Source organism: Thamnophis elegans, chromosome 5, assembly GCF_009769535.1.
Source record: "Thamnophis elegans isolate rThaEle1 chromosome 5, rThaEle1.pri, whole genome shotgun sequence".
NCBI classification, from domain to species: domain Eukaryota; kingdom Metazoa; phylum Chordata; class Lepidosauria; order Squamata; family Colubridae; genus Thamnophis; species Thamnophis elegans.
This window is the reverse complement of record NC_045545.1, coordinates 34,594,676-34,608,471: the sequence shown is the minus strand read 5'-3', so window position 1 is coordinate 34,608,471 and position 13,796 is coordinate 34,594,676. Positions and strand designations below refer to the sequence as shown.

The following is a 13,796-nucleotide window of genomic DNA, read 5'->3' as shown; positions in this document are numbered from 1 at the left end:
GCGCATGCACGATGCTCCTCCAAGCAGCTGGAGCGTTGCAGAGGCTTGCAGAGGCGTTGCAGGCAGGTACAATGCATGCGCACGTGTCCATGTGAACAACGCCTGGCCCGTTGCAAACGTACCGGTTGGAACAGGATCCGGAACCCACCACTGGTGTACTTCTAAGTAATGCCAATATGGCAAATTAGTATATTCCTTACCTGTTGGAGTAGGCTAAAATAGTACTTTAAACCAAGGCCTTTATTAGTCTACAAAAAGTAAACTATTGCTCGATTGTGCTAAATGTTGTAAATGGCACTTGATTGAGCACAAAGAATACTGTTTACTACTTTATTAACAGACTGAAGAAATGTGCATCCAAAGAATTTCTTTCATTTAGAAAAAAAACATAACTGAGAAATTTAACTGAGAAAAAGAGCAAAAGAAAATATTCTTCTGGAATATGTGTTTTTCTACGGTAACTGTTTAAAACATTAAATTGTTCCTTGTAACTATTCCATAAGGTATTACTAATTTTTAAAATGTGTTGCTTTTTGAAGTCTCATCACAATAAGATATATTCCACAAGAGAATGGTTTAAGTAAAAAATAAAAGCTAAATAAATCTCCACATCAGATGTAGATGGCAACATCAGACAATAGCAGATAGCAGAACCACAAATCATGCAAGTAAAGCTTCTAGTATCAAATATTTCTTCCAAAATACTAAATCTGAAAATTGAACCAGTAAATAGAAATCAGGAATTGTGCATATGTTATAATGATGAAGCAATTATATACTCCCAGTGCTAGTAATGTTTATATTCTATAGAAACTAAAAATCCATTCTTACAGTATAAAATTGCTTTTTAACAATTTTGCAAGATCCTTGCTTCTCACAGTTAAACTGACACAGCATGAAAATATTCTCCTACTGGCCCACTGTTACCTACTGATTTTCTTTGTGCAAGTGTGCAAAAAAATAAAATAAAGTCATTATTGACTTTTCATTCTGTACCCTATATTTTATTAGACTAAAAATAGGAAACAAAGAACGTGCTGTCATTCCAAAGGGAGGAGCAGTGGTGCTTTTAAAAAATCTCTTGACTGATGCATTTCTGCATTTAATGCAGAAGAATGAAGCTTATTAGGTTCATAGGAGGCTCGATTACACAGAATCTAATTATTGGAAGTTTATTTAGTTGCCTGTTTGCTAAGGCAAAGGTTAACGAGAACTGTACTGAAAAAACCTCCTGTGGTATAACAAAGTATTTTTATGCTGTATGAAATGTAAATTAAAAGTATTCTAATCAAGTCTATCTTTAACTCTTTCATTATTAGTAGTTACGATTAATATTCTTGAAGAGCCATTACTGAGACATTTATTAAAATGAAGTTATTTCCAAAAGCCTGGAATTTTAAAAAGGGAGAAACTAACACTTAACACTTAGAACAAACTTTATAAATAGCAAAGAGGGGCAGTATTGCTATTACTAACATTAAATCATCATAAATATTAAGTTGGAAGTTCTAATTTCAGATAAAAATTAATTATATTTTTGGGAGTAACACATTCAGAAATGTTTACACAGCTGACAGGGCTCAGCTGCAGTAGTTTCAAGCCGGGAGCTTTCTAGACTCATTTGCTTGAAAAGCAGATGACTTAACAATCACCAATTTCATTAAACTTGAAAAGGAAAAAGAAAATCACCTGCAACATTTTCACTTGTTAAAACAGAGTTTAAAATAGATTTGTGTGTTTTATTCAAGCTGGACATCCTATCATATAGAAAAGCTTTTCCTTTTTGTTTAGTTGGCTACTTTCCAAACAGCTGCTGGTATTTGGATTAGAAATCATGGGTTTTCAAATCCTTTCTGGCCTAAACTCAACTAGCAACAGATGACAATACACCAATATATTTCAGAGGTTGCAATTAACCTTGTCGATGTTTGTTTTTGGCAAAAGCTTCAGTTCTACATCCAATACAAGAACTAGCTACTTTCCTTGAAAATACCAATGTGGCACTCTTGTGCCAAATGTACAGCAGTGAACAGCAATTCCTTGCCCTCAGAATTGCTCCCAGGATTCGAGAAATTGGAGGGGCGTGCCCACTGGTTGGTCAGGACCTCCATAAACAAGGGAGGAGCCGGGATCTCCTCCTTGTTCGTGGCCGTGGCAGAAAACATGGCCATGTCAGGATCCCTAGGTGGAGGCACCGAAGGATCCCCAGTTCCCACCTTGGAGGTTTTCCGTGCCTTGCCCAAGAAAATTTTGAACATGGCTGGGGCAAAGAGGCCCGAAGAAGTGGGCTCATCCAATGGGGCCGCACCCTCGTCCTCCGAGAAACCCATGTCCTGGAGATTCTCCTCCCCCATGACTGAAGCCTCGCTAACCATGGAAGGGGATGTAGCCCGATACTGGGCGCAGCCCAGACCTCCATGCCTGGAAGCAACTCCTATCTTGCTGGGCAATGCCCCACAAAATGGCAGCGGAAATAAGCATCTAAAGACCCTCAGGGAGCTGATCCAAATCCTCTATACCACCATAGGCAGAACTAGGCCCCTGGGGAGCCAACCTGCATGAGGGGTAGGATCCCCTAGAAGTACCCTCCAAGTGATCCTCTGAGCGGGCGGGAGAGGGGGACCCCCTCCTCCCAGAATAGGAGTGAAACCTGTCCGGGGAGGCCGAGGATGAAGAAGGACTAATCCCCTAGGAGAGGAGCGGGTCGAAAGGGGTCTGAGGGGAGACCAGAAGCTGTCCCTGGCAGAGGCCCCAGCTGACTTAGCCTGTTTCTCTGCCCTGGCAACGTTTTCTCGATGGCCTTGTGCCTTCTGGCCTCCTTCCTCGTGGAGGTTCGAGATGGGTGCAGGGCAGAGGAAAAACTCGGGAGGGGAACACCCGACTCCACCCCCTGCACTGGGCCTTCCTCACCCCTCACCAGGCCTGCCACCTGGCCCTGAGGAATATCCGAGCCCTCCTCCATTACCCCACTCATGTGTCCAGCAGGAAGGAATGGAGGATTTCAAGCCGCTGTAGGCCCCACCGGGCCCTGGGCTTGCTGTTCCAGTCATCTGCCAGGCCAAGGGAGAGCAACTGCACCAGCCCTAATGGCCGTAGTCTGAAGCACGTTCCTCGTGCACGTGGTGACCAAACCAAAATGGCCACCGGAACTTTTCCTGCTGATCAGAAACTCCAGCGGCTGTGCCAGGCATCCAAAGGCATGCGCTGATGCAGCCAAGGTCGGGGGAGGCCACGCGGCACCCAGGCATGCACCCTCGTCCCCAGGAACATTCGCAGTGGCTAAAGATTAAAGAGAAACGTGGCAGCTGCCCGAATCAAGCGGCGGCTCCGCAAGCGGCTCGTGTGCGCCTCGTGGTGCTGCTGCCGCTTCTCCTGGCTGTTTAAACAATAAGGCTGCCGCTGTATCAAGAGCTGGCACCCCTGCAATCCCGGGGATAGGGCTGAGGCTCTGGGCCCGCGGGGGGCGGCAGAATGCCCCACGGGGCCCTCCCCAACTGCCCGGAGCAGAAACTGTCCCTTGGGGCCGCAGCTGCAGAATTTAGAAATTTAGAAAACCTTTTTAAAATGCCCAATTAAACCAAATGAGACCAAATTGGAATAAATAGAAATTCTACCATGGAATAATTCTCAAACAGTTCTTGGACCAAGTAGACTGAGAGGAAACTGGGTTAGGACTGGAAGGCACCAGTATTTAAGAGTTTGCTCTCAGTCTCTGGATCAATCAGGCTTTGAGAATACCCACATGTGACCACTCCCTCCCTTCCTCTGAAAAATACTGTATGAGTCACTGATGTGGTGTTGTCAAAAACAGTTGAAAAAGTAGTTTACCAAATGATACTCATTCAGTCAGTCAGTCAGTCAGTCAGTCATTCAGTCATTCAACAACATACACAATGACTCCAGAAGATGTACAACATTAAAAAGCAATAATTAAAAATACACAATTTAAACCCCATTCAATCTCAGCCCCTCCAGTGGCAACAGAAGAAGACAAGCCATTTGATCAGCTCCAAATGGAATTCCCTAACCTCCTGACAAAACCATGTCTTCAAGGACTTGTATATCACATATAAACTGTTTTTTTTACTATAAAAATCTGTATTAAGAATTTTCTCCTAATTTAAAAGCCATAAATTAATGGTTCAGTTGATTTAATGTACTACTAGTCAGATAAATTACAGCATGAGTGACGGCCTGTGGGCCAAATATATCACATTCAGGCCACGCCCACTCCAGCTCTGTGAAGGGAAAAATACCACAATATGTCACGTGACGGCAACATGACAGCGCAAGTTTGACACCTGTGAATTAGATCATCTGGCCATTCTTGGCTGATCATAAAAAGCTAAACAGAGCAGGATATTTAGTAATTAGATAAAAGACCACCAGGAAATGCCACAAGAAAGAAAAGATCTGGAAGAAGTTAATGGTACATAGGTGTGAATAAAAGTAGATAGGTATGAAATCAACTGGAATCAAACTTGACACAAAAACATCGTAGTAAATTACAAAACATATTTGCATAGAAATATTTTTGAAATGTAATAAATATTTCCAACAGAAAACTGCAAAATGGGTTAGGGGAAAAACACTATAGCATTTATGATAATTATGACTTACTGAGTCATCTGTAGCAGAAGCAGGCCAGCCTTCCCAATATTGATGACGAACAGGGATACTAGTCAGGTCATACACGTTTCGTTTAACCTGCCATAAACAAACAAACAAATAAATAATGGATGCAAATGCTTACTTTATACAACCAGCATTCCTGCTGAGTAATTCAAATACAACAGTTGTATGTGCCGTTCAAGTTGAAAAGTGATATTTTTTTTAAGTTTTTATTTTACACACATAAACACATCAACAAAAACAAACACATGACTTAAGACAACATAGGAACAAGAAGTTCCATCATATATCATACAGCAGTTTCGTATCAGTTTCTTTGCAGTTAGTGTTTTCCCTTTCTATATCTTTCTATCTTGCATTCATGGTCTCTTTATTCGTTATCCATATTTATGTACAATTCTATATTTATTTATACTTAGCTATTTATAACCAAATATTGTTTATCTATAATGTGCTATATATTCTTACTATCATTTATTCTCTTACATACAATTCTACGTATACATTCACATGGTTATTCTTTTTCTTTGCTAATCTTATACTATTGTTATTCCATTTAAGAGATTATAGGGTACAGTTTGGATTGTATTGTTTACCATCCCTAGCATCTGTTATAACACCACCTTATTTTCTCTTTCTTTTCTTTTCTCTCTCCCTTCCTTCTCTACTTCCTTCCTTCCTCCTCTCCTTCCCCTTCTTTCTTCCCTTACCTCTCCCCTACTCTTACCCTCTCTCTTCCCCTTCCTACCTTCTCTCCTTCTCTTTTTCTCCCTCCCTCCTTCTCTTTCTCTCCCTTCCACCCACCTTTCCTTATCTCTTTCTTCTTCCCTCCTTTCTCTACTTCCTTCTTCCTCTCCTTCCTTCTTCCCTCCCTTTCTTTTTCTATTGTTATAGGTGTCTCTTTCAAATCTCAATTTATGTTTTCTTGGGGATGGTATTTCCACAAACCCATATAATTTCATATCATTTCCTTTTTTCTCTTTCGTTCTATAGTCTATATGCCAGCATCATCCTGAATTGATTTCACCATTCTTAACCTTCTTATTTTATTAAACATCTGGGCTCTCTTTTTTTGGTGCATTCAGTCCATTCAAATTTATCGAGATAATTGTTGTTTCTTGATCCATCTTTAACTGGGGTTGTTTTTTTAACTTCTGGTGTGTCTCTGACTTTTCCCTCTCGCGCGTTCCTTCTCTGCTCTCTCTCTTTCTTGCCTCTGTTCTTCTCTCCTGTTTCTTTCGTTATGTTCTGATGTTTCTTCCACTTTCCAATTCCTCCTTGCTTCCTTGTTCTATTTCCCTCTTGCAGTATTCTTCATAGAATTTCTGTGCATCTTCTATATTCTCTATCTTATATTATTATTATTGTTCTTGTTGTACAATTGTATCACAGCGGCCAGTTGTTTCGCCGGATTTGGCATTGGTTACTAGTCGGGCCCCACCCAGGGGCCTAGGACGTCGTAACGTATTTTCGTAATATGCGTGCAGATCCAAGCAGTGCGGCTTTTTGCATTTGACTGATGGTGATTTTGTCAATTTTTAACTGTTTTAAATGTAATTCCAGTGCTTTTGGAATAGCACCCAGTGTGCCAATTACCACTGGAATTACCACTGCTGCTGGTTTGTGCCATAGTCGTTGAATTTCGATTTTTAAGTCCTGGTATCTTGTGATTTTTTCATGTTCCTTCTCGGCGACCCTGCTATCACCTGGTATTGCGATGTCTATGATTGTGACCTTATTTTTCTCAACCAGTGTGATGTCTGGTGTATTATGCGCCAGTATTTTGTCGGTTTGTATACGGAAATCCCACAAGATCTTGACCATCTGATTTTCGGTGACTTTTTCAGGCTGATGTTCCCACCAGTTTGTTGCTGTTTTAATATTATAATTTTTGCACAAATTCCAATGGATCATTTGTGCTACTGAATTGTGCCGCAATTTATAATCAGTCTGCGCGATTTTTTTACAGCAGCTGAGTATGTGATCAACAGTTTCATCAGCTTCTTTGCAAAGTCTGCATTTGGCATCAATATTATTATTATTATTATTATTATTATTATTATTATTATTATTATTATTTATTTGTCTTGTATGCCGCCCACTCCCGGAGGACTCCGGGCGGCTTACAAAAGACAAGGGAAAGGGGGGAACAAGACAAAGACAACATATTAAAAACAAAACCAACATTCACAATTTCTATGGAGGTAGATGCTTCTCAGCTCCCCCCAGCCTGCTGGAACAGCCAGGACTTGGTGGCTTTGCGGAAGGCCGGGAGGGTAGTAAGGATCCGGATCTCAATAGGGAGCTCGTTCCAGAGGGCCGGAGCTGCAACAGAGAAGGCTCTCCCCCGGGGAGTCACCAGCCGACATTGGCTGGCAGATGGAATCCGGAGGAGACCCAACCTGTGCGATCTAATTGGTCTGAGAGAGGTAATCGGCAGGAGGCGGTCTCTCAGGTACCCAGGTCTGATGCCATGTAGGGCTTTATAGGTAGCGACCAGCACCTTGAAGCGGATTCGGAGACTAATAGGTAGCCAGTGCAACTCGCGGAGGACAGGTGTAACGTGGGTGTACCTTGGTGCACCCACAATCGCTCGCGCGGCTGCATTCTGGACTAATTGAAGTCTTCGAACACTATTCAAGGGCAGCCCCATGTAGCACGCATTACAATAATACAGTCTTGAGGTCACAAGAGCGTGAGTGACTGTCTGAAGGGCCTCCCGATCCAGGTAGGGTCGCAATTGGTGCACCAGGCGAACCTGGGCAAAGGTCCCCCTGGTCACAGCTGACAGATGGTTTTCTAGAGTCAGCTGTGGGTCCAGGAGGACTCCCAAATTGCAAACCCTCTCTGAGGGGCGTATAATTTCGCCCCCCAGCCTGAGAGATGGAACAGTTGGACAATCTTTGGGAGGGAACATCAGAAGCCACTCGGTCTTGTCTGGATTGAGTGCCAACTTGTTTGCTCCCATCCAGACTCTAACAGCCTTCAGGCACTGGCACATCACTTCTACTGCTTCGCTGAGTTGGCACGGGGCAGACAGATACAGCTGCGTATCGTCTGCATATTGGTGATACTTAATCCCGTGCATGCGTATGATCTCACCCAGTGGCTTCATGTAGATGTTAAATAGGAGGGGGGACAGGACCGAACCCTGCGGCACCCCATACTTGAGGGGCCTTGGGGTCGATCTCTGCCCTCCGACCAACACCGACTGCGACCTGTCCGAGAGGTAGGAGGAGAACCACCACCAAACGGTGCCTCCCACCCCCACCTCTCGCAACCGTCGCAGAAGGATACCATGGTCGATGGTATCGAAGGCCACTGAGAGGTCAAGAAGCACAAGGATAGAGGGGTGACCCCTATCCCTGGCCCGCCAGAGATCATCGATCAGCGCGACCAAAGCAGTTTCCGTGCTGTAACCAGGCCTGTAACCATATCTTTTTCCTTGCCAAGATTCTAGAACTCCTTCTGGTACCAACCATCTGTACATTATTCTGTTTTTATTTAACTGGTTTGCTAAGAATTGGTACTGCCTACGCTGTTCCCGAATTCTTCGTGGAATCTGTTTGAGCGTAATCAACTCTTTTCCCTGTAGAGTAATTGTCTCTTCTCTGGTTTTTTGTACACTTCATCTCTCGTTATTTTTTTAGCAAATCTTACATGGACTTCTCTCAGGAGTCCATGTCTTCTGGCATAATTAGTATGCACCCTATAAGCTTCATCAATGTCTCCTCTCAATTCTTGTTCTTTTTTTTTAAAGAGATTCAGTGAGAATTTTAATTAATTTTCCTTTCACGTCTTCCTCCTTCTCTTCCGGTATGTTTTGGAATCTTAGGTAGAATGCAGCTCTTTCATTTTCCAGTCGGATTATTGATAGTTCTAATTCTTTATTAAGTTGTTTATATTCCAGTTCCATTTTTCCCATCTTCTGGTCTGATTGTTCTATTTTTTCTTCCATACACTGGATTTTCTGTTCATTGATTGTTAAGGCCTTCTGTATCTTTTCAATTTTATCATCTACAATCTTAATAGTTCCCTTCAATTCTCCCATTTCATTTTTCATTTCTTCATGATTCCTCCTTGTTTCTTCATGATTAGTAGTTGTCACTTCTTAGCTTTTCGCCAGTGTCTCTTGTATCATCTGGAGGATTGATTGCCTACTCTGCATCGTTGGAGCTGGTCCCGCTGTTTCTGTCATCTTTTCACCTTTCTCCAACCCCAACGCACTCTCAATTGATCTTTGATTTGATTTGAGGAGTGGCGGTGTTGCTGAGATCACATTGGGTGTAGTTTTTTTCACTAATTTTACTGAAGTTGCCATTTTTATCCCCCTATTTATCCTTGCCTACAATTGCACATAAGTTTTACTTTTACTTCTACTTTGTCAGCAATATCTATGATATAAATAATTGTATATTTCAATATTCAACAATAATTAACTGTCCTTAATATCACATTTCAATCCCTAAACATTCCTATGTAGTATTCTATCCTATTTGATTATTTGGTTTTTGGTCTTTACTTAATATATATCATAAATTTATATATTACACTATTATCTTATACCAATAAATGTCCCTCAATTTTATCAATTATACAAGCATTCAATCCTAGTAATTAGTCTGTGTGTGTGTGTGTGTGTGTGTGTGTGTTTGTGTATGTATGTATACACACACACACACACACAGACTAATTACTAGGATACATACATACATACATACATACATGTGTGTATACATACATACATACATACATACATATGTATCAGCTTATGTCATTAAGCTTATGTCAGTAATTTTCTTACATCAGATTTCAGGGTTCGGATTTACAGTCCACTAGGTGTCACCCTTTCCTCAGTCTCACTGTGAATATCCACGAAGCAAAGTTCTCTTTCCAATACAGTCCTCTATCTATTGTCTCTGGCACTGTTCCAAACTCCGAGGCAAATAAATGTCAAATACTTATAAATTCAATAAGCAGTAGAAGGAAGAGTGAGCAGAAAAAGAAAAGGAACTCAGTGTACCAACCCGACTGTTAAACAATCTCTCCTTTGAGCTTTCCAAATCTTTTCGGCAAATATTATTTTCCACTCCACTCCTGTTGTCTATGTCAGATTTTCGTTCTCACTGTGGCTAATTCATTTAGCCTCTTCCAGCTGTCCCTTCCGTCCCAGCGTCTCAGCGTATCTGCTCCAGTTCTTTTCGGCAAAATTGAGCTGCAAAAACAGCCTCTCTCCTGGTGCCTTCTTCTTTCCAGCTTACCCTCTCTGCCAGTTTCGCATTGCCTTCCTCTTTGGCTTGTCAGCAATAGTAACAAGTATCCGATTTCCACTGCTTCTCTGTCTATTCGCTTCCTTCTTATGCGGTCGCCATCATTCTGGTCCTAACCAAAAGGCAGGATAGTTCCTCATCCGTTTAGGGGGTTTCTCCTTTCCGCAGGAGGATTTGCCTTATCACCCCAGCGTCTACAGAATATCCCCCTTAATCTGTTGGCCCCTACAGGATCAACAGTGCTCAAAGGTGAGCCTAAACGAAGAAGTTAGAGTTAGAGGTTAGGAGAGCTTCCTTCCCTCCACTCTAAGCACAGTGACGTCACCACAGGAAGTTCTAGAAGTGATTTTTTTTTAAAAGCAATCATTAAGACCTCTAATGCAAGCTAGAATCAAAATTTAGTTGTTTGCTTCCGTACCAGATGTTTTACAGACACATTCATCAAGTTTACTGTGAAACTACTTGGACATAAATGTACCTGGTGCATGTAGCAAATATAACATAAAAGGTACCATAAAAAGAAAATGGCCCTTTAGAAAAATAATTATTCAAATCTGTTTTCAAAGCGATCAGAAAGAAAAATACATTAATGTCAATATTCAGTAATTTTAGTCTAAAGATCCTACTAGTGAAATATAATATTTTGATTTTTTTCAAACAATTCTAAGAAAGTGTCAATGACAGGTAGACTGGGAAATACAATTCTAAAGAAAATAGTGACCTTACAGTGGAATGAAGTGGAATACTGGGGAATTACAGTGAAGTGAAGAAGATGAATTTACTTCTATGGACAGACTATTGTGTCATTTTTGTGTGTTTTTACCTGGGCAATAACATCACGTAGCCCTTGAAAGGGATATTAAAAGGAATCTGGCCCATTGGCTGAAAAAAAAAACCTTTTCCTAATCTATGCTTGAGCCTCTGCTCCAATTTGTATTTCTTATATTACAACACCTATCCAATGAATTAAAAAATTAATTAACAAGCCTACAGTGGCATCCAAAACTAGCATACTATAGGACAGACTTAGAAAAGAGTCCATGGTTATTTACTGCTCCTAGTTGAAGCATTCGGTCACAATGAGTAGCGATGCCTGGCTGGCCTTCTCTATGCCAGGAAACTTTGTTGATGACAATATTTCTCTCTCATACTTTTATAACAGATTTTATCCCTTTTGCAAGATCTAAAAAAATCAAGCACATTGCTATTTTCATTTGTTCATTTGCCAATAATGTATGGGTATCAACTGTTATTTTAAAGTGGCCACTGATGAATAAAATCACTTTATTAGGTATACTCTAATATGAGAATTTATTAGGCATAATCTAATACTGGTTTTTCAACTTACCAAGAAGTTTGGTTCTTTTATTTATAGCCAGAATCACAATTATTTTATCCCACTACAGGTATTATTTGTCTAACAAATTGTTAACACTAGATGGTGAATGGTGATTGTCAAACTATTTAGCTCTCTCTAAAAAGAAAGTGATTCTTCTACTATAAGCATTCTTCTGACACAATTCTCTTTAGAAAGATAGATAGGACGAGGTTACAATAATTCCTACATTTTAATTCTTTTCAATGTAGAACTAATACCCTATTACCCCATGTACATTAGAATGGAGACTTTCTGATGTAACTTTTTACAGCCTTCTGATGGACATTTGCAGCTAATGAATCTCTATCAGTCTGGTAACCAACTGTTATAGTCACTAATCATTTTATATACACTAAGGTTTAATATTAGCATGTTAAATTTACATTCTGTTACATAAAATTTACATTTTATTCTTAAGTCATTGCTTATTAAGTAATCTTTCTCCCCACTCCTCTTAACATACACACACACTCTCTCCCCTTCTGTTTTAGAAAGTGATTCACCTGTTGAACTGAACTGTAGTTTAAGAAACCTTATGCATAATTGCTATTTTTAATGTGCTACAAGTTTCAAAGTTGTTTTTGTTGCAAAAGTTTAAAAAGTTATTTCAGTGTCATTTTGCATATAAAATGAAACTTTACCTGTTTAGTTTATAATATGATTACAGCAATATTTCTATTTTGCTCTCTCTCTCTCTCTCTCTCTCTCTCTCTCTCATACACACACACATACACACACACTGCATAGGGTAACCAAGAAAACCTTCAAGAGTTTACATTCTAGATTACAAACTAATAATTCCAGAATGGATGTTTTAACAAGTGTAAGATAACCTACAGAGAATAAAGATAAGCTTCCTAAATACTTAAGAATATCTTTTAAAAAAAATATTTTCCATGTCAGGAGGCAACAGACATGACTATTATTATAACCTACATAAAAAGATTCAGGACTAAGATGTGTTTCCTAAAATGAGTGTTAGTATGTCCAGAAATAAAAGGCACTGAAAATAATTCCCCTATTTTATTTATTATCAAAATTATATTATTTTCATAATTAAGACACATACTATAAAGACAAGGAGTTTGCTTATCTAAGAAACCAATGTTAGTCATATAATAAAATCTACAAAAACAGCAAAAAGAATAAATACTGTTCTTCAACACCAATGAAGTAAAAATAACTAAATTCGGGAAACTGGATTCTTTACATTCTGTTCTAATTCCAAAACACAACACCACAGCATTATGAAATAAACAGTATTCTCCTTTTTCCATTCATTCGTCTGTAACTCCATTGATTTCAATAACATTCCTTTGCTATTCTAAGCCTGAAAGACATTTCTACTTAGAGTGTTATGTTGGTATAAAGCACAATGCCAGACTGATGTGCTGAACTAAAATGATCAAAGTTTGAGTAATGTTAGCCAACGCACAAGTATTATTCAACCAGAATGACATCTGTTGAGCAGCTTGTTGCAAAATACACTAGTTGTTAGAGACAGGCCTCAGCTGGGAAGTAGCAGGTAAAATGTATTTAGGCATGCACTGTGTTTAGTTAAACAAAAGGCTGAGGTTATATTCACAAATGCCTTCTGAAAAGATGCCAAAGCCAGTCCTTTTTGACCTATAGTATTTTTTTAAGTTGCTCTCTGATAATGTATCAACTAGCCTATTTTTTAAAAAAGACTATAAATATAATGTTTTAAAATCCTATGCACAGAGGATTCTATGTTGAGAATATTTTATGTAAAATGAAGACATTTCATATGTTCTTATACAATCAGGGCTTAGCATAAAAGTGGAAGAATTTAGAGAACTTAGGTTTACAGACTGACATGGCAGTTTCTTGTGGTAAATATTTTGAAACAGTGGCAGCAACAATGGACCTTCAGCTATTCCTCCTAAGTATCCCAAACAGACACATAAGCCAACACCATGGTGGTAACAATATTTGCTTATTGTTGAACTCTTGAAAGTTGGATGTCTCAGCTGATTGTCTTTTTGCAAAACAGACAGAAATCTGATTAATTTAAATAAGGGGGGAAATTAAGCTTGTTTTCAACATTTCCATATTCAAAATTAAGAAAATACATCATTTGCTCTTCCTTCATTCTATGTAACAGCCATCCATATGTCATGGGGAGGCCCATATTGATCTCCATTATCCATTATGACTTTGGTCAAGCAATATAATTTTTTTTTAGTGAAACAGAGAATGCACGGGCTAGGATAACAGCATATTGTACCTCTATGCCACATAGTGGCATAGAGGTACAATACAGACCAATTTTTTAGCCTTTTGGCCAGTGTATCAAAAAGCAACAAAGTAGTATTCCAGGTAGCTATGATTTCTAATGTAGAGATTATAGTACTTGCAAACCAACCTATACACACTCAGGATAAAACGTGCATTTCAGAAATGAAAATATAGCTAATGCACCAATTCTGCTATATGGTTCTCATAAGCAAATGAAAAAGCAATCAGCAAAAAAGAGGGGCTTCAGATCTTGAGCC

The 13,796-nt window shown here is 39.6% G+C and overlaps 1 protein-coding gene across 1 annotated transcript in view; it reads right to left on the bottom strand.

Annotated features, from left to right (window-relative positions):
• The window catches only part of FAF1 (Fas associated factor 1), a 239,794-nt gene that overhangs the window by 121,736 nt on the left and 104,262 nt on the right, over positions 1–13,796 (bottom strand). Inside the window, exon 8 of the mRNA XM_032218051.1 lies at positions 4,621–4,707. Coding sequence (XP_032073942.1) covers positions 4,621–4,707 — 87 coding nt within the window. The remainder of the gene's footprint in view (positions 1–4,620; positions 4,708–13,796) is intronic.